Genomic DNA, 22,652 nt, shown 5'->3' on the forward strand with positions numbered 1-22,652 from the left:
ATTACCAACACTCCTGGGGCTGCCATTTCCCACCTCCTTACCTGATTGGAAAAACATTGAACAAAGTAGTATGCTTTCTTGGTGGCTGGAGCTAGACAATAATTTGGAGAGTCTTGCAGTTGCTGTGAAGTGCTGTTTTCTGCATGACGGAATTACAAAGGACATAACAAAAAAGTGAACCCTTATAGAGATACCAATATACTCTTTAAAAAATAAAAAAAAAAAGAGAGAAAAATAAGTTGCATGTGATAGTTCAGAAAACCCTTTAGGAAAGTTTCCCATTCTCTTCTCTTCTAAATTCTCTAGGGATTTTCCATCAGGAAAGTGAGACAAGGAAAGGAAGTGAGGTGGAAGAGGCAGAGTGAGTAGATAGGGGATACTAATGGGGGACCAGATAAGATATGTGAGATGAACATTAAAGGGCTTTTCCAGAAACAAAATGCCTTTCAGGATCTACCAGGACTGGGAGATTAGGAAAAAAGCAGACAAAACTGATTTCCCCCACCCCAAACCCCCTCATTACAAGGGTAGGCAGTAAATCTAATCCCCATTCAAAGTAAAGGAGGCTGTAGATTTGGTAAATGCCTCAATAAAATACTTTTGTGTAAGGTCAGAGCTATTTTAGATGAGCTGGTGTGACTGAAGCAAGAGAGTCAGAATTTAACAGTAAATAATTGTGTAGTTTGGTGCTGCCGATGAGTGGGTGAAGATGATTTTCCATGTAGGATCGATCCTGTGGCTTAACCACAAGGATGTGTGCAGTTGGCTGCCATGTGAGATGATACTTTCCCTTTTCTTATTTAGTTGTTTTTTAGTATAAATCCTAAATAATGACAATAATCTTTTACCATGTGGAAACTAAATATTTCATCTTCGCTCCCCATTGTTATTAGCTCAGGTCAATTGATGATATATATGCTTTGTTCTGTCTGTTCTTCCTGTAAAATGTGTATTGTTTTATTTTTATTTAAAATATTTTTTAAAAAAATCAATAAAACAGACTGGCTACAAAACACTCAAAGGATCTTAAGAATATTTTTAAACGAAATTCAGATAAGTGCAGAAGAAAGACTAGAACCGTGGGATGTTATGTTGTAATCATGGAAACAGTCTTCCTCTTTATTTTTAAATACTTTTATTTAGAAGGTGGTATAGTGTTTGTATAATCAGTGGAGCTAAACAGTTTAGAATGCTTAAAATAATTTTCTTACATCCTAACATTTTGCTAAACTTAATTCAGCTACAGTGGTCCTGAGCTAGAAAATGAGGAAATACTAGATACAAGAAAAGTCTACCCTCTCCCGCCCCTGAATATGAGACCAAATACATTGTGTAGTATTTTGTAAAAGACAACGCAAACCAATTTCACTTAACGTAATAATGGCATCTCCCTACTTTCTCATCTCGGGATCCAAAACTGCTGTATGTGTCTTGAAATATGCTGTCATGATGCATTTGGACCAAAAGTATAACTTCCACAACAACAATAAAAAGGAAAATGTTTAGGAAACAGAGTAGAGCAAGTTAAATTTTCTTGACTTGTAAGTTCTTACCATACAACAAGCAGTAGCATCAGCAGCAGAGAGCTGGACCTTGCCTGTCGTCATCCTACCTTCCCACCATTATCAATAGGACCTAGAACAAGTTCTAAGCACTGCGCCCAGCCAGATACACCTGGCCCCATAATCTGCTGCTAACCCAGGCCTTCCAGGCATGGAATTTCAAAGTCCATTGCTGCTGCAGAGGCCTTCACAGTCCTCCTCAGCACAAGTTGCCTTTGACACACTGCCTTTTCTTAGCCCTTCTGCTGTCACAGCTTGCAATCCTTCCATCTCTAAACTGTGGCACTGTAGTTGTGAAGTATCAGGGGGTAGACGTGTTAGTCTGTATCCACAAAAACAAGGAGACCGGTGGCACCTTAAAGACTAACAGATTTATTTGGGCATAAGCTTTTTTGCGTAAAAAACCTCATGTCTGAATAAGTGAGAAGAGTGAAGAAAGCTTATGCCCAAATAAATCTGTTAGTCTTTAAGGTGCCACCGGACTCCTTGTTGTTACTGTAGTTGTGGCAACCTAGTTAGTCTAAGTTATAATTAAGTATATTAATGAGCTGATTTGTCCTGTTAATTCCCTTTTAGCCTGCCCCTCTATCTGCTTGTCTGCCTTATTTGCACCATATCCGTATGATCTCTCCCATGATGCTGACTGCATTCACTCCTGCTTCAGCACCTCTGCACTTTTCCTGTCCTTATTTCCTATCTTTTCAGAACTCTCGCCTCTCCTCTTCACCATGCTATCTCCACTCCCCCACACCTCTGGTCAGTTTCCCATGTGCAGTTTGTAATAAAACCATATTCCACCTCTGGATTCTCTTTCTGCCTCCGTGCCTATGCCAACCTTGCTCCAACTCAGGCTCTAGTCCCATTTTTACCCTCTGCAGAACCTTTTCTTACCATAACTTCTATTCCCCAGTCTTTATAAACCAGTCTAATTCTTACATCCCCACTCCCTTCTTCCTGTCTCCCATTCCCTCTACAACAGGGGTTCTCAGACTGGGGGTTGCGAGATAAGTACATGGGGGAGCGGGGGGTCATGAGCTGTCAACCTCCACCCCAAACCCCGCTTGCTTCCAGCATTTATAATGGTGTTAAATATATTAAAAAGAGTGTTTAATTTATTAGGGGGGTTGCACTCAGAGGCTTGCGATGTGAAAGGGGTCATCAGTAAAAAAAAGTTTGAGACCCACTGCTCTACATTACCCTGTCCATCTCAAATGAAAACACCACCACTCATGGTCTCTTATCTTTTTTCCCTTTATTTCCTTGCATTCATTGAAACCTAGTTCCCCCGTTCTCACACTACTACTACATGTACAATGACTGCTCCTCCTCCTTCTACCTAGGAGGCCATGGTGATATTTGGGCTTCTACTCTCCAGCTCCTGCTGTCACCTGGTCTTCCCTTGTTTTGTTGGAGGACCTCTAGGAGGCCTCAGCTGTAGATTGTGAAGCTCTCTGCCTTTAATTGAAGGGTTAGAGGCTTTTAGTCTAACCAAGATGGAGTTTCTCCTAAGCATTTCTCAGGCGTTTGAGTCAAATAGCTGCTAACAAAAACAGTTTTAGATGCTGTGTGGAAGGGCAAGTGATGGTTATATAGCATCTTTTAGGAAAAATGTGGGTAAATAAGACCTGAAATTTTAACATAACAGAGATCCATTTAAGTGGAGAGAGAGGAGGGGAAGAGGACTAAAAAATGTTCAGGCCTTTTTATATCATAGAAGAACAAAAAAAAGGGGCACCTTTAATTTAAACTAATCATACAATAGAACCTTGCCAGTCCATACATGGCTAATTTTCGCACACAATAAGAACCCTTTCTCCCAGCTTCTTAGTACAGATTAATAGCAGAGTTAATGTGTTATATTCCCAAGGCTACTGCTTTTTTACAAAATACACTACACTTCACCGTTTATTGGAACATTCTGAAGTACTGTAGTACAAAGCACCTTTTTGGAAGTATTAGCCTTGCTTTTGTGTTCTTCACTAACCTGCTAATTTGCAAAGTTCTGCAGACACAATGTTCCCACCATCCCCCATATGCACACTAGTAAGATTTTGCTGTAACTAGCTTATACTTTTAGTTTCTTGTAGGCATTCTTGGATCTAGTACAATTACATAACCCCCTATAAAAAGCAACAGAGGGTCCTGTGACACCTTTAAGACTAACGGAAGTATTGGGAGCATAAGCTTTCATGGGTAAGAACCTCACTTCTTCAGATGCAAGGTTCATAACCCCCTATGATTGATTATTACTATTAGGGTAGCATTTAATGGCCTCAGTAAAGGATTGAGGCCTCATTTTGCTAGGCAGTAGACAAACACAGAAAGACAGTCCCTGTCCCAAAAAGTTTACATAGTGATCCCCTAGTGAGGACTTCTGCACCAGTGTGGCATTTCATTGACTTCAGTGGAACCACAGTGGGTTCTGCCCGAGTCACCTCGATACTGCGTTGGGACTAATGAAGATAAGTTCTATGAGTCAGGGACTGTCTTTTAGTTCCGTTTGTATAGCACCTAGCACGATGGTATCCTGAGCCATGGCTGGGGTCCTACGTGCTGTGATAATACCAGGAATAAATATAATAGACAATAAATAAGGGAATGTTGAGGTGATATTAATGGACATGTCCTGTTAGCTATTTGCCTTTTTACTAATTTTAGTTTTAAAACTTGTCTATGTACTATGTTTTAGTTTGCCCCTTATCTTTGATATGCCATTATCTGCTATAAGTAGAGAACAGAAAATGTTTTAATTCACATGAAAGTGACACTTGGACGTGTTAAATTGATACAGGGAGGATAATTAATCAGTTTTCACATCTGTGTATTCACCCATTTTCTGAAGTGTGGGATAGAAATCTGAATGGAACTGATGGATGTGCAGACTAATTTTGGATGCTTTCCTAGAGTAACAGAATGGTGGGAGTTCCAGTTCAAACCCTCTGGAGTCAGGCTCCAATTCTGCCAGAGGTAACTGGAAATGGTGGAGGGTGAAGTCAATTGCTAAAGCTGATGAAGCCAGGCTCATTTTTTGTCTCCCCAGAACTGGACAGAAAATGGAAGGCCTTTAGTTTTTGTTTCTCCTTTGATATGTATGTAGTGCCTTTCAGCTCACCAAAAAAAAAAAGAATAATTTCCAGTGGATGTTTTGTAAACACTGAGCTACAAATATTTGGCTTGATGCTCCTAAATACTGTCAGTTTTAACCAAAGCCACTGGAACCTAGCCACATTTGATTATTTTGAAGATGTTAGTGATTAAACATGAGAATTGTTTAAAGATGTGTGGTCTTATTAGTCACTCTCTGGTCCTTCTCACCTTCTCCATCATTGTACTATATTACTTCCTACAAACCTTCCTCATTTTAACTACCTTTTTGGATCCCTGCCCAATCTACTTTATCTAGAAGTAACAAGAAATACTGTTTTTCCCCAAAAAATTGAATTTCTAAGATTCATGACTCCCTGTAAAATGTTGAGCAATGCTGCACCTTCAAACAGTGCTGAGCAAATAATTTTGAGGACTTTTTCTTCACGGACGAATGAAAAGTTTTCTTCAACCTATCTGGTGGCATCAAAATGCTAAGTATAATAAGCAAAAGTTGGTGCTCATATTGGCTGACTTTTCTACCCATGACTTGGCAGTGTATATTTCTGTCCAGTTGACTCTCTTACATTCCAGATGTTATCCCTTTGGAAAATTGGCTTACACTGTGGTTTAGATGAGCCCCCATATACTACTTGCTATGATTATCAAAATGTCTGTGTTACTCCTTCAGAAAGGCTCTCTGAGAATCGGTTCTGCCAACTGTAGGATAATTTTAATCCATCATCATAGTAAAATAGACTGGTCTCTATTATGGATAGATAATTATTAGAAATTACACAGTTGACATTTTAACTCTACGCTTTGAAATTTCAGATATTTTTTTAAAATGCTAGATTTTCTATTTGAAGAAATGGATTGCAGACTTTTAACTGAATTGGAATATTGTGTAGGTCTTATTGTACACAGATACATTGAACAAAGAGATCCTTATTTGCAAGATTTCTCAAGACAAAGTCTACATATGAGATATTCATCTCATTCCCCTTGTGCTTGCAGATGTGACATTTTAAAAACTTGATTATGCACAAGACCCCTTATCCTAAATACCTTTGATGTAAAAGAAAGCTGGAATACCTAGTACAAGTATTATTCTTGTATTCTACATGTATTTTTATGCAAGTACAAAAATCCTCTTCAGAAACCTTTTTTTAGGAAAATGAGAAATCTGATTATGTCTCCCTTTTCAGACATAGATTGCAATTATGTACAAATCCAGATTATAAAGAAGAGTTCTTCATTGGAGACTCCTTGTCTTTTTTTATTTTGAAATAAGCCTTTACATTGATTGGAGAGCCAATCAATGTATTTAGCTCTCAATCTTTTTAAATATTTTTTTTGTTGCTTTGTGAATGAAAGTTTCAAGTTTTAATTCACTGCTGCTTTCATCAAATGAAGTTGGTTAAATAACCTCTCTTTATTTTTGGATGTTTCAGGTGCAGTGGCAAGCACAGAAGTAAAAATGAAATTACAAGAGTTTGTCTTAAATAAAAAGAAAGCTTTGGCACACCGGAATCTCAACCATTGCATTTCCAATGATCCCCGCTTCTGGTATGGGTAAGTGGTACTGGGCTTATCATGATTCAGCCGGTGCCACCTTTGTTCACAATTGTTGGAGGGCTGAGGGAAAGGGGCTAATGCATTTAATGGGTGAACAGTATGTTACAAATAAAGGTGTTGCAAAATTAATTAGTTAAATTGTAACATAACTAGATTGAAATTTGTAGTGGGTGTGAAAGGAATGATCTGATAGTCCATTAATTATATTCTTAATTTGCATGTGGATGAAGATCCTTTCCCTATAACAGTTCAATTCAAGCACTGCTATGTGTAATGATATAAGGATGAGGTCTCTAATGTAAGGGTCTATAATGATGTTTCCACTAGCAGAGGACTTTGATGTTCTTTTCTTTAATCTATGATCACTCAAAGATTGTGTAGTTCTACTTACAGATCAATCTCTACTAGGCATCTAAAATTCCTTAATTCAGCATATGATACTAGAAAATCAGGACTCTAGTATAATGGGAAGATTACTGTTGCATTTCACTGGATCGTCACTCAAGTTATTTTAAATGTATTTTAAAATGTTTAAAGTTTACTCCTCACATTACACTCTGACACTACAGGTATGTATCCAATCAAAAATTAAAGGATTTGGCCCTTAAAATTAACCGATTAAAAATACCAAATGCACCTTATTTACAACCCCAATCAGGCAAAAGCCTGAAGAAACTATGGCCTGAAAGTCAACTGAGTCTGGTGGTGGTGGACCAAATGTGGAAAAGAATTTTGGAGCTGAAGGCCATGTACTGAAAATGCCTAACTGTTGGCCTCTGGGCATTCAAAACAGGCACTGTGAGCAAGGTTGTGCTGGCAGACCTCAACTGCCACAGCGGTACACACACAAGAAAGAGGTTTCTCAAGGAGATACAACCCAGCCTGTATCGAGCAGTGATTGATATTTATTATTTTTATTTTTTATAAGGAAACAGACAATGAAAAATACAAAATGGTAAATGACTTACAGCTTGTATTGGGAGGGGTGGAGGCATAGCTATTTTCTTCCCAATATCCCATTCTTTGAATATGAAAGTATTTTCAGGACACTACTAATGAGAGAAGATGAAAATAAATGTGCTTTATTGTGGGGGTGTGGGCTGCTTGGATACACTCTTAAATAATATTTCCCATATGCTAGTGACCTGAACATTGTGCTCCCAACAGTTACTCAGCACCACTTCTCTGAAAGGAGGAGGGGAAACCACTGCCGTGTGCTTTCCAGCCATCTGACCAGAGTTCACAGTAGAATGTAAAGAATAAATCACACAAGTACCTTTCAGTCAGCAGTACCACAGGCTGCTGGCATATTTGAAAGAATTAACTTGAACATCTGAATATTAGCCATTGCTGGGAGAAAATCCTTGATGGAGAAATTTAGAGGGGAAAAGAGGCATTAGTGATACCATAAATGTCAGGAAAAGGTTTCTTAAGCAATGGCCCAATCACCAGTTTTTCAAAAGATGCTTGCATTCTACCTTCATTTCAGGAGGGATGTCAGTGAGTGAAACTAGTTAAAACTCTGAGATAGCTTTGTCCTTCCAGACACAGATGTATTTGGCTATTCCAGTCTGTTCATTCGTATCCAAAATGAAGATAATAAACTCCCCATAGTGAGAAATATTAGACCCTGTTTCCGGGTGATGATAGCCAAACTTCAGTGTTCCCGCACCTCGAACATTTCCGCTGACTGAGACTTCCTAAACAATACTGCGAATGAGGAGAAAATGCTAAAGATACCATTCATCCTCCCAGTTTGCAACAGAATGGAATTCACCTAGCTCAAAGCTTTTTCACCCTGAGGTAGTAGTAACTCAGCAAGAAACATCACCTGCTCCTATTTACTGGTTGCACACCAGTCTCTCAGAATAAACTTGTGTGTGCGCGTATACAGGGGAATGTCAGGAGTCAGGGCTGAAGGGGAAGCCTGTGTGTGTGTGTGGAGGGGGACAAGTATGGGTGCAGGTGAGTGTAAACATCAGGAGTTGGAAAAAACTGCCCAATATGCTCTGGCTGCTTTGTGCTGCTCCAGAGTGGCATACAGCAGCTAGAGTGTACTGCTTAATCTGGCCTTAGAATGTGATATTTCTAAGGATTTTAATATATGTAATACCAATCTTAGTTTTAATAAATACACTTTTATCACAAAATTATATTCTTTTCCGTGTCTCTTAGTGATCGGAAATTTTAAAAACCCAGACATTTCCCAATAAAAACTACATTAAACTTGAGTTAAAGTTGAGTTCATATCAGAAATGTATCAGTAAAAACATTACAGCGATGTTGTAAGTATACCAGAAACAATTGTTATAAACTCAAGAATCTGACAGTTTAACCCTTAACTTAAAAGAAATCCAAACATATTGAAGAATGGAAATGCACAATTAAGGCACTTAAAAAAAATCTTAACTCTACTCCATAGTGACATGATGGGGTGAGGGGAGAAAAAAATCGAATGTGTCTTTAAAAATTAGTTATGAGCTAATCATGATTGTATGGTTATTGCATGGTATCGATATGGGCTTATCTGTATGCTAAAGTCATGTGTGGGTGATTTATGTGGAGATTGCTAAATGAATAACCAGGGAAACTTTTTTTAATGAATCTGAATTTGAAACTGGAGGCAGTAATGGCCTGGTGTGCGCGTGTCTTCAGTCCTGACCAAAAATATGCCTACCTATATACATTTTTCTGTGCCCATGCTATTACTTTCTCCTTTTCTCTCACAGAATTGATTTTTTCCAGTGTTCTCTTCAATTACATGAATCACTGAGACATTTTGGAATTATGCTAAGAACACTTGAGCACCGTGAACAGCAATATTCTCAGTTTCCTATTGGCTTAAAATGCCTTAATTTTATTATGGAAAAGTTGCATTAGGGCAGTTACAGAATCAAGAATAAAAAGTGAACATTTTAATTCCAAGAGCTTAGCTCACTTTGATCCTGTGACCTGAGGAAAGTTTGATGTATAACTTTGATATCCATCCCTCCCATCCCATCTGTTACAAAAGTAAATTCTGTTATAAAATGTCTGAGAGGGAAGTCACTCCCTTTGTGTCTGTATATGTGTATACACGTGTGTGTGTGTATATATATTTGCAATTTCAGAAATTTAAAACATCACAATGTGTTTAACCAGACTATCTGTGTTCTGTACTTCAGAATGATTTGAAGAATTCAATGAATTATATATATAAAATCAGCACCCTTAATTGATTTAAAGATAAGCGTCTTAAATCTAGTCTAAAGTGTTACATCAAAGGGCCATGGTATTGCAGCATGTTAGTTAACAAGTGGTTTTGTCCTTTGATACAGCAAATGCTGACAACTCATTGAATTCTTCAAATCATTCTGAAGTACAGAACACAGATAGTCTGGTTAAATACATTGTGATGTTTTAAATTTCTGAAATTGCAAATCGTCTCTTTGATCCTCTTTGCCAGTCCAGATGTTGCCATCAGATACAGTACACACAAACATTGTGGTGATGTCTTCCCATTACCTATGTATTTAGGGGCCTTGCCAACTCAGAGTTCAGTTGCTGCTGTCTGCAACAAGTGGAGAGATCATACTTTATCCTGCTGACACAGGGTACTAAAGAGCGGGGTAGGGGAAGGGCTGGAGGCCCCTGAAATCCTTCTAGGATTGAGATCCCAAATTTTGTGGCTATCCCCATTTGTATCCTCCACAGAGTTACCAACAGTCTTCAGACTACCAGTTACTCCATCCAGCAGGCTGCCAGCTCAAGGGACTTGGCCTGTCTGAGTCCCACAGGCCCCCAGGGTGGCACCCCTGAGGTTGACACTGGGACACCCACACCAGACTACTCAGGCCATTGCCAGGTATCCTGCCCCTCGTGGGGATCATGAAGAGGAAATGGGGGGCAAGGAGACATCAGCCTGAGAGATCTCAACACCTAGGGCATCTGGGCAAGACAAGGCTGATGCCCCCTCCCATTGGGATCAGAATCTGTTTAATTTAGGACAGTTAAAGACAGTGAGTTATAACATGCCAGACTGTAAATATATAGTATATGATTCAGTACATTCACAAGAGCAAGTAGGGGGGAGGGATAGCTCAGTGGTTTGAGCATTGGCTTGCTAAATCCAGGATTGTGAGTTCAATCCTTGAGGGGGCCATTTAGGTATCTGGGGCAAAATCAGTACTTGGTCCTCCTGCTAGTGAAGGCAGGGGGCTGGACTCAAAGACCTTTTTTGGGGGGGAGGGATAGCTCAGTGGTTTGAGCATTGGCCTGCTAAACCCAGGGTTGTGAGTTCAATCCTTGAGAGGGCCATTTAAGGATCTGGGACAAAAATCTGTCTGGGGATTGGTCCTGCTTTGAGTAGGGGGTTGGACTAGATGACCTCCTGAGGTCCCTTCCAACCCTGGTATTCTATGATTCTACAAGGGAAATAGTTTCCTTTGCTCTAGTTTCAAACTCCACCTAGGATATGAAAAAAAAACCTGGCTCCTCTTGCTTTTTTGCAATGTGTAATAAAAGTTGAATTCTGCTCCTAGTTGCATGCATACCACCACTTGTTTTCAGATTGTCATGAGTGAACCCTGTGGAACCCTGTTGCCTTCAAAGGGATTTCAAATATATTAGATTTTTGTTGATGCACATGAAGAAATTGACTCCAGCTCTCCCTGTCAGCTTTGTGGCTCTGCAGGGCTAATGGGAATAAAAAGCTGTCACTGTTTGTTATTTTGGTCACTAAAGTAAATGGATATGATTCTGAATACACACAGGCAAAACATCTGCTGATTGAGAAGGGGCCAATTTTATACAGTGGCTTTTCAGAGTACAGCTGTCCGCTAAAGCAGGGTTAGGCAACCTATGGCACGCATGCCGAAGGCGGCATACGAGCTGATTTTCAGTGGCACTCTCACTGCCCGGGTCCTGGCCACTGGTCCGGGGGGGGCTCTGCATTTTAATTTAATTTTAAATGAAGCATCTTAAACATTTTAAAAACCTTACTTTACATACAACAATAGGTTAGTTATATATTATAGACTTATAGAAAGAGACCTTCTAAAAACGTTAACATGTATTACTGGCACACAAAACCTTAAATTAGTGACTAAATGAAGACTCGGCACTCCACTTCTGAAAGGTTGCCAACCCCTGTAAAGGATCTATTAAATGAAGGAGAGAAGCTATCAGTTCTTCAAAGATGTAACTCTCAATAATATTACTTATTCAAGAGGTTCTTATGGAATACATATTTAGACTGAATTTACATGCAACAAATGCTTTCGTGCCATTTTGTAAACTGTTTTACATTCATATTTCACATTCATTCTTAACTATTTAAAAGTCCTTTCCATACTATAATTGTCAGCTTGCGGTAATGAAGCGTAACACAGCTACTTTCAAAATTTATCATGATATTGTTGTCCACTGTATAAAACTAATTTGACCGTCATAATTCTGTAGGGCTGTAAACATGCTATAATGTTGGTTCAACTGGTTTCATTGTAACAGGGACAGGGCACTGTAGGGTTAGTGGCAGAACTGTTAAGTTTTCTGAGGGAGTTCTCAATTACCTATCTTGTTGGAATTGAGTTGTGAGAGTGGCTGCTTCCCAAAAAAGGAAGAAAACATGGAAGTTTACTATGAATGCATCTGTGTGTAAGTTAATAAGTGAGTCTCTGGGTAGATGTACTTATGGCATTGATTGAGATTAATCAAATGTACACAGGTGCATACATTCTGTATATGCATGAGATTCCATCACAGATACATGAACTGAATATACATTCAAACATAAGTGCCATGTATGTATCGTACATAAAGTTACTGTGCAAACCTGTGGGAAGGATCACAACAGTTCAAATAATGCGTGTATGTATTTGGAGACATGCATGATCAGAAATGCTCATGAATTTACTTCACTGTGCAATTTTAGATGTTTCAAGGTGTGATCAGTTACCAGACTTCTGAAATTCTTTTAAAAGTGTGGATGTATATATTCCGTAGTGCCATACAACTGGCATAGGGCTGTCACATCTTAGATCCCAGTCCTATGAACAGTTATGGTATATAAATGTTTGGAGTATTCAGGACTTCCTTTGTTCTGTGATTGAGAAATCAAAAGCACATCTAAACTCATTTTTGGAGTTAGTGTACATTCTCTAACAAAGTGGTGAAAACAGTTTAACCTGACATAGAATATCAGGGTTGGAAGGGACCTCAGGAGGTCATGTAGTCCAACCCCCTGCTCAAAGCAAGACCAATCCCCAACTAAATCCTCAGATGGCGCCCTCAAGGATTGAACTGACAACTCTGGGTTTAGCAGGCCCATGCTCAAACCACTGAGCTATCCCTCCCCCATGTGTATGTATGACTGTTTATTTTAAGCCACAGTAAGATAAACTGTTTCTTGTATGGACAAGAGCAAAGAGTGGTTTTCTACATAGTGTTCCCTGGTGGCTTGAGGCTTCTTGGTAGTAAACTTCACTTTGGGGCATCTGGACTTCTTGTTTGTGAAATATATTTCTGTGCAAATTGTTTGACAACTGCATTGCTTAACCTATGAATTGCTAAAAGGATTATTTTGTTAAATTCTCCAGACTATTAATACTGAAAATCTGGAGATTTCCAAAATTGTATCCTGGTCAGGCTGCAAAATCCACCTATAAATTTCACACAAGTCAATTGGTAAACATGATACACATCAGATTCATCCAGTATACATGCAGAAGGCTTTTAATTAATTGAATATCTTTAGTGAATTTGGCATAATTTATATCCAGCAGCCTTCTAAAACAAAAAACGAAACCAACAAAATAAAACAACAAAAAACAAAACTGTAAATTACCAGTTTTCAGGATTGATTCTGAAAGATATTGAGCAATTTGGCTCCAACCTTGCAAATATACTTAAGTACTTTTCTCAATCGGGGCGTAAGTATGTGCTTAAAGCAATCTCGAGGACACCACCTATCCAGCACTGCTGCTGTTAGTAAAGTCTACAGATGGTGGCTAATGTTTTTCTTCTAATTTTACTGTCATATTTATTCTCCAGTTTGGGTTCCAGTTCAACAACAAAACATCAGTGGGAGAAGTGATCACTAACTCAGGCTTTGAGCAGAGTGCTTAAGCATGTTCTTAACTTTAAGAATCTGAGTAGTCCCACGAAGTAAGACCCCAATTCAGCACAGTACTTAAGCAAATGCTTAAAGTTGCATACCTGGTTAAAAATCTTGCTGAACTTAGGCTTTATTTTCTGGGACTATTCCCGTGCTTAATGTTTTGCATGTGCTTAGTTGCCTTGCAATATCAGTGCCTGAGTTCTTAAATTTTCTCTTCAGTGTAGTTTCAGATGAGTGTCTAGGAAACTGGAACGAAGCAAAAAGACATTAGAATATAAATAAGAAAAAGGACCGAGATTCTTCTTCAACTAGTGTCCATGTGGGTGCCTCACTTCAGGTATGCATGCACCCTGTGCCTTTGATCAGAAATTTTTGATAGCAGTGCCCGTTTGGCCCACGGATGCGCCCTACACATCCTTGTGCCCAATACCGAGGCTATATAGGGCTGCAAGTGTGAACCACCCTCAGTTCCTTCTCAACTGCCATCGGCCAGTTTAGTGTGTGCCTGTTCTCTCTCTAGAGTTAGAATAGCGGATAGTGTTAATTCTTCAGTGGTTTGTAGGATACTTAATACTTTATAGTTATTGGAACTGTTCCCATTTTCTTTTTTCCCCAAAAATATTTTTGTTGTTGTTTTTCCTTTTTTTTTTTCTTGTATCTGGGATGCTGACTTTAAAGGATGCCTCTCCAGTAGAGAAGCAGTGCCCATCAGCTATGGGCATTCTCACTGTATTTGTTGCTCGGAAGACTCGCATATCCCCAACAAGTGCACGATTTCCACTTCTTTTAAGGGAAGATCCTGTAAAAACAGGGAAATTAAGTATAGACTACTAATGATGAGCATGCCTTAAAACCAGCTTTGGACCTAGGTACAGAGAATCTTCCTGTTACAGGGACTCTATACCTCTGTAAGTGCTCTGTCTATGTAAAGGTCACTGTCACCAAGAGCTTCCACGATGAAGACTGTGGAAACCCCAGCCTCCCAACCTTCTCCATGAGCGAGGTACCTATAACCACTACTGCGGTACTGAGGGCTTCCCACTCAGACTAAGGAAGGAGATTAGAGGAGCACAATGGAGACTTCCTCCTCAGAGGGTTCGGTCACCAGAGACCTCAGGCCCCAAAAGGATTGCTAATGAGACTTTGAGCACTTCAGATACAGTGAAGCACTTCAAGACTTCAGTGAAGTCCTGAATTTTGGTGGTAAAGGGCATGGTACTGAAGACTGCTATCAACAGAGCCCATGATAGTAAGAGTCTGGCCTCAGAGGAATCTGCGGTACCCTCTGTGCCATAATCAATGTCTCAGACGACAACATCGAGAACAACTTTGGTGCCCATACCAAAATCTGTTGTGCTCCCGATAGCACATGGTACCCTAAAAGATCTCCTGTTACCGAATGAGCCAGAGTGTCCCCTCTTTGCAACATCTGGACATCTATCAGTATTGAGATCTGCTGGGTCACTGACCACACATGTTGTAGTGAGACCTACCACTTCCCCAACTTCTACTATTCAGGAAGTAGGGTTGTCACCTCCTGTACGGAAGAGTGTTCATACTCAGAACTTTTGGCTCAAAGTGCTCCAGTTTACTCAAGGAGATGATATTCTCCTCTGCAGATGCCAGGAAGGCAGGATACATGACCTCTGCCTGTTGATACTTGAGACAACCACCGATGGCTACCTTCCCCCGTGCCGTCTAGTCCTCCTCATTGGTCTTATTGGGACCCATGGGCAATGTACCACCAGCAGTTTTGAGGGGCACCGATTCAGTTTCATAAGTAACATAAAAGAGCTCTTTCTCCAGCACGGTCCACCTCTCTCCTCCACTCTGAATCAGCAGAGGAGACCTGTGAGCAGCAAGAGGTGAGGGCGGAAAAGGTCACTCCCTCACAAATACCTCTTCATCATCATCCGATGAGGCAGTAATACCACCACCACCATCATTAGCTGATGACTTTTGTCAGTTCCAGGACCTGTTGAAGTGGGTGGTGGACATTCTTCAGATTCTCCTGGAAGAGGTCCAGGATTCACATCACAAGCTCGTGGACATATTGTATACTTCTACTTCAGCATGAGTGGCACTGCTGATTAAGTACTTTTTAGAGTCAGCCAAGACCATCTGGCAAACTCCAGAAATGGCACCCCTACAGGCAAATGTGCCAATAAAACATACTACATCCTGGTGATGAAATCCAAGTTTTTTTTTCATACCAGGCACCAAATTCTCTGGTTGTAGATGCAGTTAATAAAAGGGGGAGACAGCATGCTCAAATATCTACTCCAAATAACAAGGACCAGAAGCGTCTGGACCTTCTTGGTCATAAAAGCTACTCTTTGACAATGTTACAGTTCAGGATAGCAAATCGCCAGGACTTGAGGTTGAAATATGGCTACCTGAACTATGGGAAGTTTAATGCTTTTATTGACCATTTACAATAGGAACTCAGGTCAGTTTAGCTCCAAAGTAAAGGTGGGTCCGCTCTTGGTGAAGATGTCTTTTAGGCTTCACTTGATGCAGACAACACTGCAGTCTGGTCTGTTCCCACCACAGCAGTGATGAGACAAGCTTTCTGGCTTCAGTTGTCTAGTTTCCTATGGGAAGTACAATTGGCTGTTGAGGACATTTAAGGTCTTTGCAGGCTCCACAGATGACTCACATCATACCCAAAAGGACTCAGAGTACACTTAGATCTTTGGAAGGAAATTTAGCAGGTCTCAGTTGGCTCAAAGATCTTGTCCTGCTCAGTTTTTCCACCTTCCGTAGACCATCTGAACCCTACTGGCTAAGATTGTTCTAAAAAGAAACCAATGACTACCTCAGCTGCTTCATCCCAGCTATCAGCATCTTCCAAACACCAGTTCTGATAGTTTTGTGCAGTCTAAACCACCTGATAGTGAGGGTTCTTAGCTGTACCATTCCACCCATTTTCCTCAGTTTGAACACTGCCTCTCTATAGTCACATGCCTGGGAGACTATAACATTAGACAGGTGAGTATGGGAGGCCATTAAATCTGGTTATATGATTGTTTGCCTCCATCCTGCCATCCTATCCCATTCCCCCATCTCTCTTCAGGGACGCCTCTCACGATCAAAAGCAAGGACATGTCCACTGCTTCTGGGCCATGTAGCATCTTGCATTTTTGGTAACACAGAACACCGGATTACATTTTTGATGTCTTCAGGGCTGGCTCAACACAAACAGTCTGAACAAACAGGTGTCTATAACCAGTCGGGTGCTGCAGTCACTCACCTGGTCGAAGGATCCTTTCAAGGTTTGTGCAGGAATCCCATTAATCCAGAATCCCCGTATGGTCATGATAATATCAGACACTTCCCTCTTGGGAGGATGAGCACACATGAGTCCTCACACAGCCCAAGACAAATGATCAAAGCAAAAGCAAGACTTGCATGTCAATCTGCTGGAGTTAAGGGCTGTCAGAAATGCTTGCCTCCACTTTCTTCCCCTAATGAAAAACAAGTCATTCAAGATCAGCACAGACAACATAGGTTGTGTATATATCAGTAGTCAGGATGGAGCGCATTCCCCCTTACTCTGCAAAGTGAGAAAGCTTTGGAATTAGCGCATAGCTAGTCAGATGGCCATTTCAATTTTTTATGTCCCACATAGACAAAACACTATGGCATACTACCTCAGCAGACTGTTTTCCTTAAATTACAAATGTGAATTGGACTCTTGAGTCTTTAACAAAATATTCCTAGCTGGGGGGTTTCCAGAGGTTGACTTTTTCATCACTGTAGCCAACACAAACTGCAGAATATTCTGTTCCAGAGGAGAACTCAATCCAGAACCTCTAGGAGACACCTTTCCCATTACATGGACAAGGAATCTTTCCTTTTTTTTTTTTTTTTTTTTGTATGCATATCTACCAACTCCATTGCTTTTAAAGGTTCTCAGCAAGATCAAGTCAGACCAAGTCGGGGTCACTTCGATTGCACCAGCCTGGCCAAGACAAGTTTGATTTCCTTACCTCATCAGGCTCTCCTCTCATCCTCTGTGGAGGCTCCTGATCAATTATTGACTGTTGAATCAGAATGCAGGTAGAAAACATCTCCTCAGTTTGAACATTCTGCAACTCCAAGCATGGTTCCTCAAGGGTTCTTGGGACTAGAAGTATCCTGTTCATCAGAAGTAAAACGTGCTGTTAAATAGCAGCAAGGACTCTACAAGTCACACTTACCTTCAGAAATGGAGAAGGTATCATCTTTGGTGTAACTGCCGTCATCTTTCACCTATTCAGTTGTCTTTCCACAATCTTGGATTACCTGTTGGAATTGAAGACATCAGGTCTATACGAGTTCCATCAAGGTTCACTTAGCATCTAGTCACCTTCCAGTTTTCTTTCCTAAGCCACATCAGACTACACAGGAAGCCATCTTCCATATACTAGTTGTTAAAAGGACATTAGCCCTTTACTTGGACAGACCCAGAGCGTTCAGGAAGTTCCCTAGACTTTGCTTCTATTGCAGATAGGTTTAGGGGATCCACTGTCTCCATGCAGAGACTAAGTAGATCTCTGGATGTATTATTACCTGGTATGGCTTGGCTGATGTTCAGTCTCCCCTATGAGTGACTGCACGTTCTACTAGATTACAGTCAAGATCTGTAGCCCTGCTCAAGAATGTTACAGTTGCTGAAAGCTGCAACGTAGACCATAGTGCATGTAGTTTGGTAACATAATTGGATGCTGCAGTTTGGTAACATGGTTCTCTCCTTAGTGCTGGACTCTGTTCTGAACCTCCCATCTTCTTAAACCGGTTACTACTCAGAAGTCACCTGAAATGGAGCACCTACAGGGACACTACTCAAAGAAGGAGAGGTTACTCACCTTGTGCAGTAACTGGAGTTCTTCCAGCTGTCTCCCCTTATAGGTGTTCCACTAGCTGCCTTCCTTCCTCTCTGATTCGGAGTTTTTCTGTGGGAAGAAACTCAGAGTGGTTCACCTATGCAGCCCTATATAGCCTCGTTGCAGGGCATGAGGATGTGTAGGGCACTGCTACCAAAAATCTTTGAGCAAAGGCAGAGGTGCACACCTGAAGTTGAGCACCTACAGGGGGACACATCTCAAAGAACTCTAGTTACTTCACAAGTTGAGTAACCTTCTTTTTCTATGACCACATTGTCCAGGGTTAACTCTCATTGTCAGGAATGGGCATTCTCTGCTTTGAATGTCAGTACAGGATCCTTTAATATAAACAGAAAAGATTAATCTATACACTTAACTTTTGTAAAGTTTCCACTTTCTCTTTCTACTCCTTCCTATATAGGAAAACTCAGCACAGTTCTCTTGACCAGAGTTCTCCCCCACAAAGTGGAATATCAGGCACCTACAATCACCCTGTCCTGGGGATGTACGATTCCAAAGATGACTTTCCACTCCGAAAAACAGGTAAACTCAATATTAATGTTCTGTCTGGCACTCTAAATATCTTTACTGTGGCAGTCTGTCCTTTTGTAAAAGGAGTAAATGTTAACTAAATCATGGGTGATGTTTTTAACATGTAATCCTTTTTTTTTTTTTTTTTTTTAACACCTCTACCTCTATAGCACTGTAGAATGAATGAAAAGTGTTAGAATTTGAGTAATGTTTAGTTTGGCCAGGCAGAAATTTATTAAGAATTATACAAACTTCACATGGAAGCCTAATTTACATGAAATTTGTGAGTTTTGTCATCCTCACAAGTGCAAAATTAAAACAGATTTGTCGTCTTCTATCAAGAAGTGTTTCATTGAACGAGAAAAATGCATATTTCTTAATACTATTTTAAGGGCTTTTTTGTTGTGTGTATGATATTATGCAAAAAATAATCATCTCTGTCAGGCAAAGCATGAGGATTTACAGTAAAGTTATTTGCTCATACCTGTGTATGGTTGTTTCTCAGCTGTGCTCTTCCCTGTGTTTTGATTGAGGGGGGCAGTTATTTCTCAGCTATATATTATGCAAATATCTGTTTTGATTGGCTACTTTCATCAACTCCGCATCGTATGCCTATAGCCAACATGTAATGTTGGCTTCTAACCTCAACAGCATAAAACTCTCTGAATAAATACACCCTGATGGGCTCCCCTTGATTTCACTAACAGCCATGCTGGGAAGGACTGAGCACACAGTGCTGTGTCTTAAAGTACCTTTTAAATAGGGAACTTTAAAATTACCTATTTAATTTTAAACTTCCCTATTTAAAAGCTCTCTTTTTGATTTTTTGAGGGGAGAGGAAATGGGGGGAAAGCTCATGCTTCAGGATTTCAGCAGGCTACCTGCAGAGTCAGGAAGGGATTTTTCTTCCTTCATGCCATATATCTTCTTCCAGTGAAGTGTCAGAGTTGGCCACAGCTGGAGATGGGGCATTGGACAGGGAGGGCCAGGGCTCTGAGGCGGGCATTCTCTCTCTGAGCATTCTCTCTCTGAGGTGCCTGGCTGGCTGGTTATTGTTCACATGCTCAAGGTCTTAACTGATCGCCAGATGTGGTATCAGGAAGGAATTCTCCCCGACGTCAAATTGGCAGTGATCTTGAGGGTGTTTTGCCTTCCTCTGTAGCATATGGGCTCAGATCACTTGCCAAAATTAACTGGGTATGTTTCACTTAATCATCTCAAGCACTGTTGCACCTTGATCCCTCCTGTTCTCTGCCTGTGGTGCATAATAGTCTAGTTTCCTGTGGGCTGTAAAACTTTGGTCTCAGTCCGGTGGTGATGGCCTGTGATACAGTGGTGGTGAGACTAAATGATCTGGTGGTCCCTTCTGGCTGTAAACACTGACTCTAAAAGGTGCGTTTGAACAAAGGAGTTGTGTACAGAACTCACTTCAACTTTTGAAAACTGCCAGCCTACATGGCTATTTCTCTAACTGTATACCATGCAAATCCTTGCATTCTGATTGGCTAACAGCCACCAGCCAAAAATGTGCAGTGATTTCCATAATCCTGTTCTGATTGTTTTACAGTAACCATGTTGCAAATATGTTAATCTTTGTGCTCTGATTAGCTGCCATACTTCAATTGCTGTTCACCTGCAATGGACTGCCCTAGGATGACCAGATAGCAAGTGTGAAAAATTGGGTTGGAGTGGGAAGTAATAGACACCTATATAAAGAAAAAACGGCGAATATCGGGACTGTTCCTATAAAATCAGGACATCTGGTCACCCTGGACTACCCCCTCCACTAGTGAATTGTAGTGTCCTTACTGGCATGCATTTATTTATATGGTCTGATCATGACAAGTGAGGTTTATTTGTTTTAAGTATAGTGCCTGTCATAAACATACAGTTAAGGGTTAATTCCTCTTTTACCTGTAAAGGGTTAAGAAGCTCACATAACCTACCTGACCAGAAGGACCAATAAGGGAACAAGATACTTTCAAATCTGGGAGGGGGAAAAAGTCTTTTGTTGTTGGTGTGTGTGTGTGTGTGTGTGTGTGCTTTTGCCGGAGAAGATCCAGGAGGCAGCCATCTAACGTCCTTGAATTAGTAAGTAATAACAGAAGAAATGTGTTAGGTTGCTTTTATTTTTGTTTGTGATTTCCTTTGCAAGAAGAGGGAGGCTGTTCCTGAGATGTAACTTTAAAGTTTACCTAGAGAAGAAATCTTTTATGTTCTAAATTCTTTCACCTTTTTTTCTTTAATTAAAATTCTTCTTTTAAGAACCTGATTGATTTTTCATTGTTTTAAGATCCAAGGGTTTGAGTCTGTTTCACCAGGACTAATTGGTGAGGATATATTCTCAAGCCTTCCCAGGAAGCGGGGTGTAGAAGTTTGGGGGATTATATGGGGAAGGTAGAGCTCCAAGTGGCTCTCCCTAAATGTTTGTTTAAATCACTTGGTGGTGGCAGCGTTACTTAATCTAAGATATAAAAGGGAAATTGTGCCTTGGGGAGTTTTTAACCTAAACTGGAAAAAAATAAGCTTAGGGGGTCTTCATGCAGGTCCCCACATCTGTACCCTAAAGTTCAGAGTGGGGAAGGAACCCTGACAGTGCCATTACAGTATTCCAGTACTATTAACTCCTCTATATAGTAAGGTGTATATATGTTAATTGTGCTTCAGTTAGCTTCCCCATTTGGAGCCAAAATAGTCTGAAGTGTCAAGATGGGGAATGTTGTCTTAATAGTGTTGAACTACAGTTCTCTTAGGATGAAATGGTCCTAAGGTTGCACACATGATTGGTATTTGATTAGCATAAGTCCAGTTTGGTCCTCCTGGACATCACACTCATATCCACAGTGCTTCTGGATTCATTTTTCTGGTACAATTAAGGCAAGAGCAGACAGAAAAGAAGACCTAATTTTACCTGATTTGTTTTGCATTATTTATTCTTGCTCCTGTTAGTACTGCATGAGCCAGCATAGAGAAGAGTGTGAGAGTGGGTTGTATTCCTTGTACTCAGCAATAGAACTCTTAACTAAGTTCCAATCAGTTAAACCCATGCAAACCCACTGAAGGTTAGCTTCATATAGCCTGTTGAACTTTTATTACAGATGATACTACATGAGAAGGAAAATTTTAGCTTGACTTGGAGTCCGGGGTTGAGTTTGCAAGTTTGGCAGAAATTAAAAAGAAAATCTTTATTATGTAAATCAATGAGAGAGAATAAATATTAAACATCCTATGCTGTTTTTTCAGTCATTTCTCAGAGAAGAACTGCACTTCAAGGAATGTGGTTTCTTTTAGTATTGGCCCATATGATGAAACTTTAAATAGGAGCAGACCAATCTACTTTGAAATTTAAACGTTATAGGTAGACACTAGCCAAGGCAATCGTACAATAAATCTGTATCTGTTCTGCCACTGTGGAAGACTTTGACTTAGATGCTATTTGTGTTTCCAAATACATCCTGTTCCTCCAGCATTTATAACGAGCTTTGGGAAATCCTCTCTGTGTGTCCGGTTTTCTTTTTAGTTAGGCTCTATGTAAAGATTGTGTCTAAAAATATATGAGTATAGGTCCTTCGTATTTTCAATGCACCATTTTTGTGACATATGGAAGATTTTAAAAAAGTGTGGGACTAACATCCACATGTTTTTTCTTGCAAAAGTTTTGCCTAAAAAGCTAGTTTATAGATGGAGTGTCCAATTATATTTTAACACCTTACTGTATCTAATATAGTCTCTGCCCGCAGTGTTCTTAGTCACTTTTTTCAGTCATTTAAATTGTTGTTTTTGTAAAGCCCTACAGCATCGGAATTTTAATGCAAATCATGTATAATAAATCAGTATGACAGCTGTCACTCTATTTGGCACTTATTGTTCTGTACACCCTAGAACTTTATTTTTTCAGCTAGTTCCATTATATTTTTTGCACATTACTCTGAC

The 22,652-nt window shown here is 40.1% G+C and overlaps 1 protein-coding gene across 4 annotated transcripts in view; it reads left to right on the plus strand.

The window, feature by feature from the left end:
* HDAC4 (histone deacetylase 4) overlaps positions 1 to 22,652 on the plus strand; it is a 192,495-nt gene that overhangs the window by 31,226 nt on the left and 138,617 nt on the right. For 3 of the 4 annotated variants that reach the window (XM_034785241.1, XM_034785240.1, XM_034785242.1), the window contains exons 3-4: positions 6,101 to 6,221; positions 18,610 to 18,731. In XM_034785241.1, coding sequence (XP_034641132.1) covers positions 6,101 to 6,221; positions 18,610 to 18,731 — 243 coding nt within the window. The remainder of the gene's footprint in view (positions 1 to 6,100; positions 6,222 to 18,609; positions 18,732 to 22,652) is intronic. The other variant, XM_034785239.1, reaches the window with a different exon arrangement.

The sequence above is a fragment of the Trachemys scripta genome, chromosome 11 (assembly GCF_013100865.1).
Source record: "Trachemys scripta elegans isolate TJP31775 chromosome 11, CAS_Tse_1.0, whole genome shotgun sequence".
NCBI classification, from domain to species: domain Eukaryota; kingdom Metazoa; phylum Chordata; order Testudines; family Emydidae; genus Trachemys; species Trachemys scripta.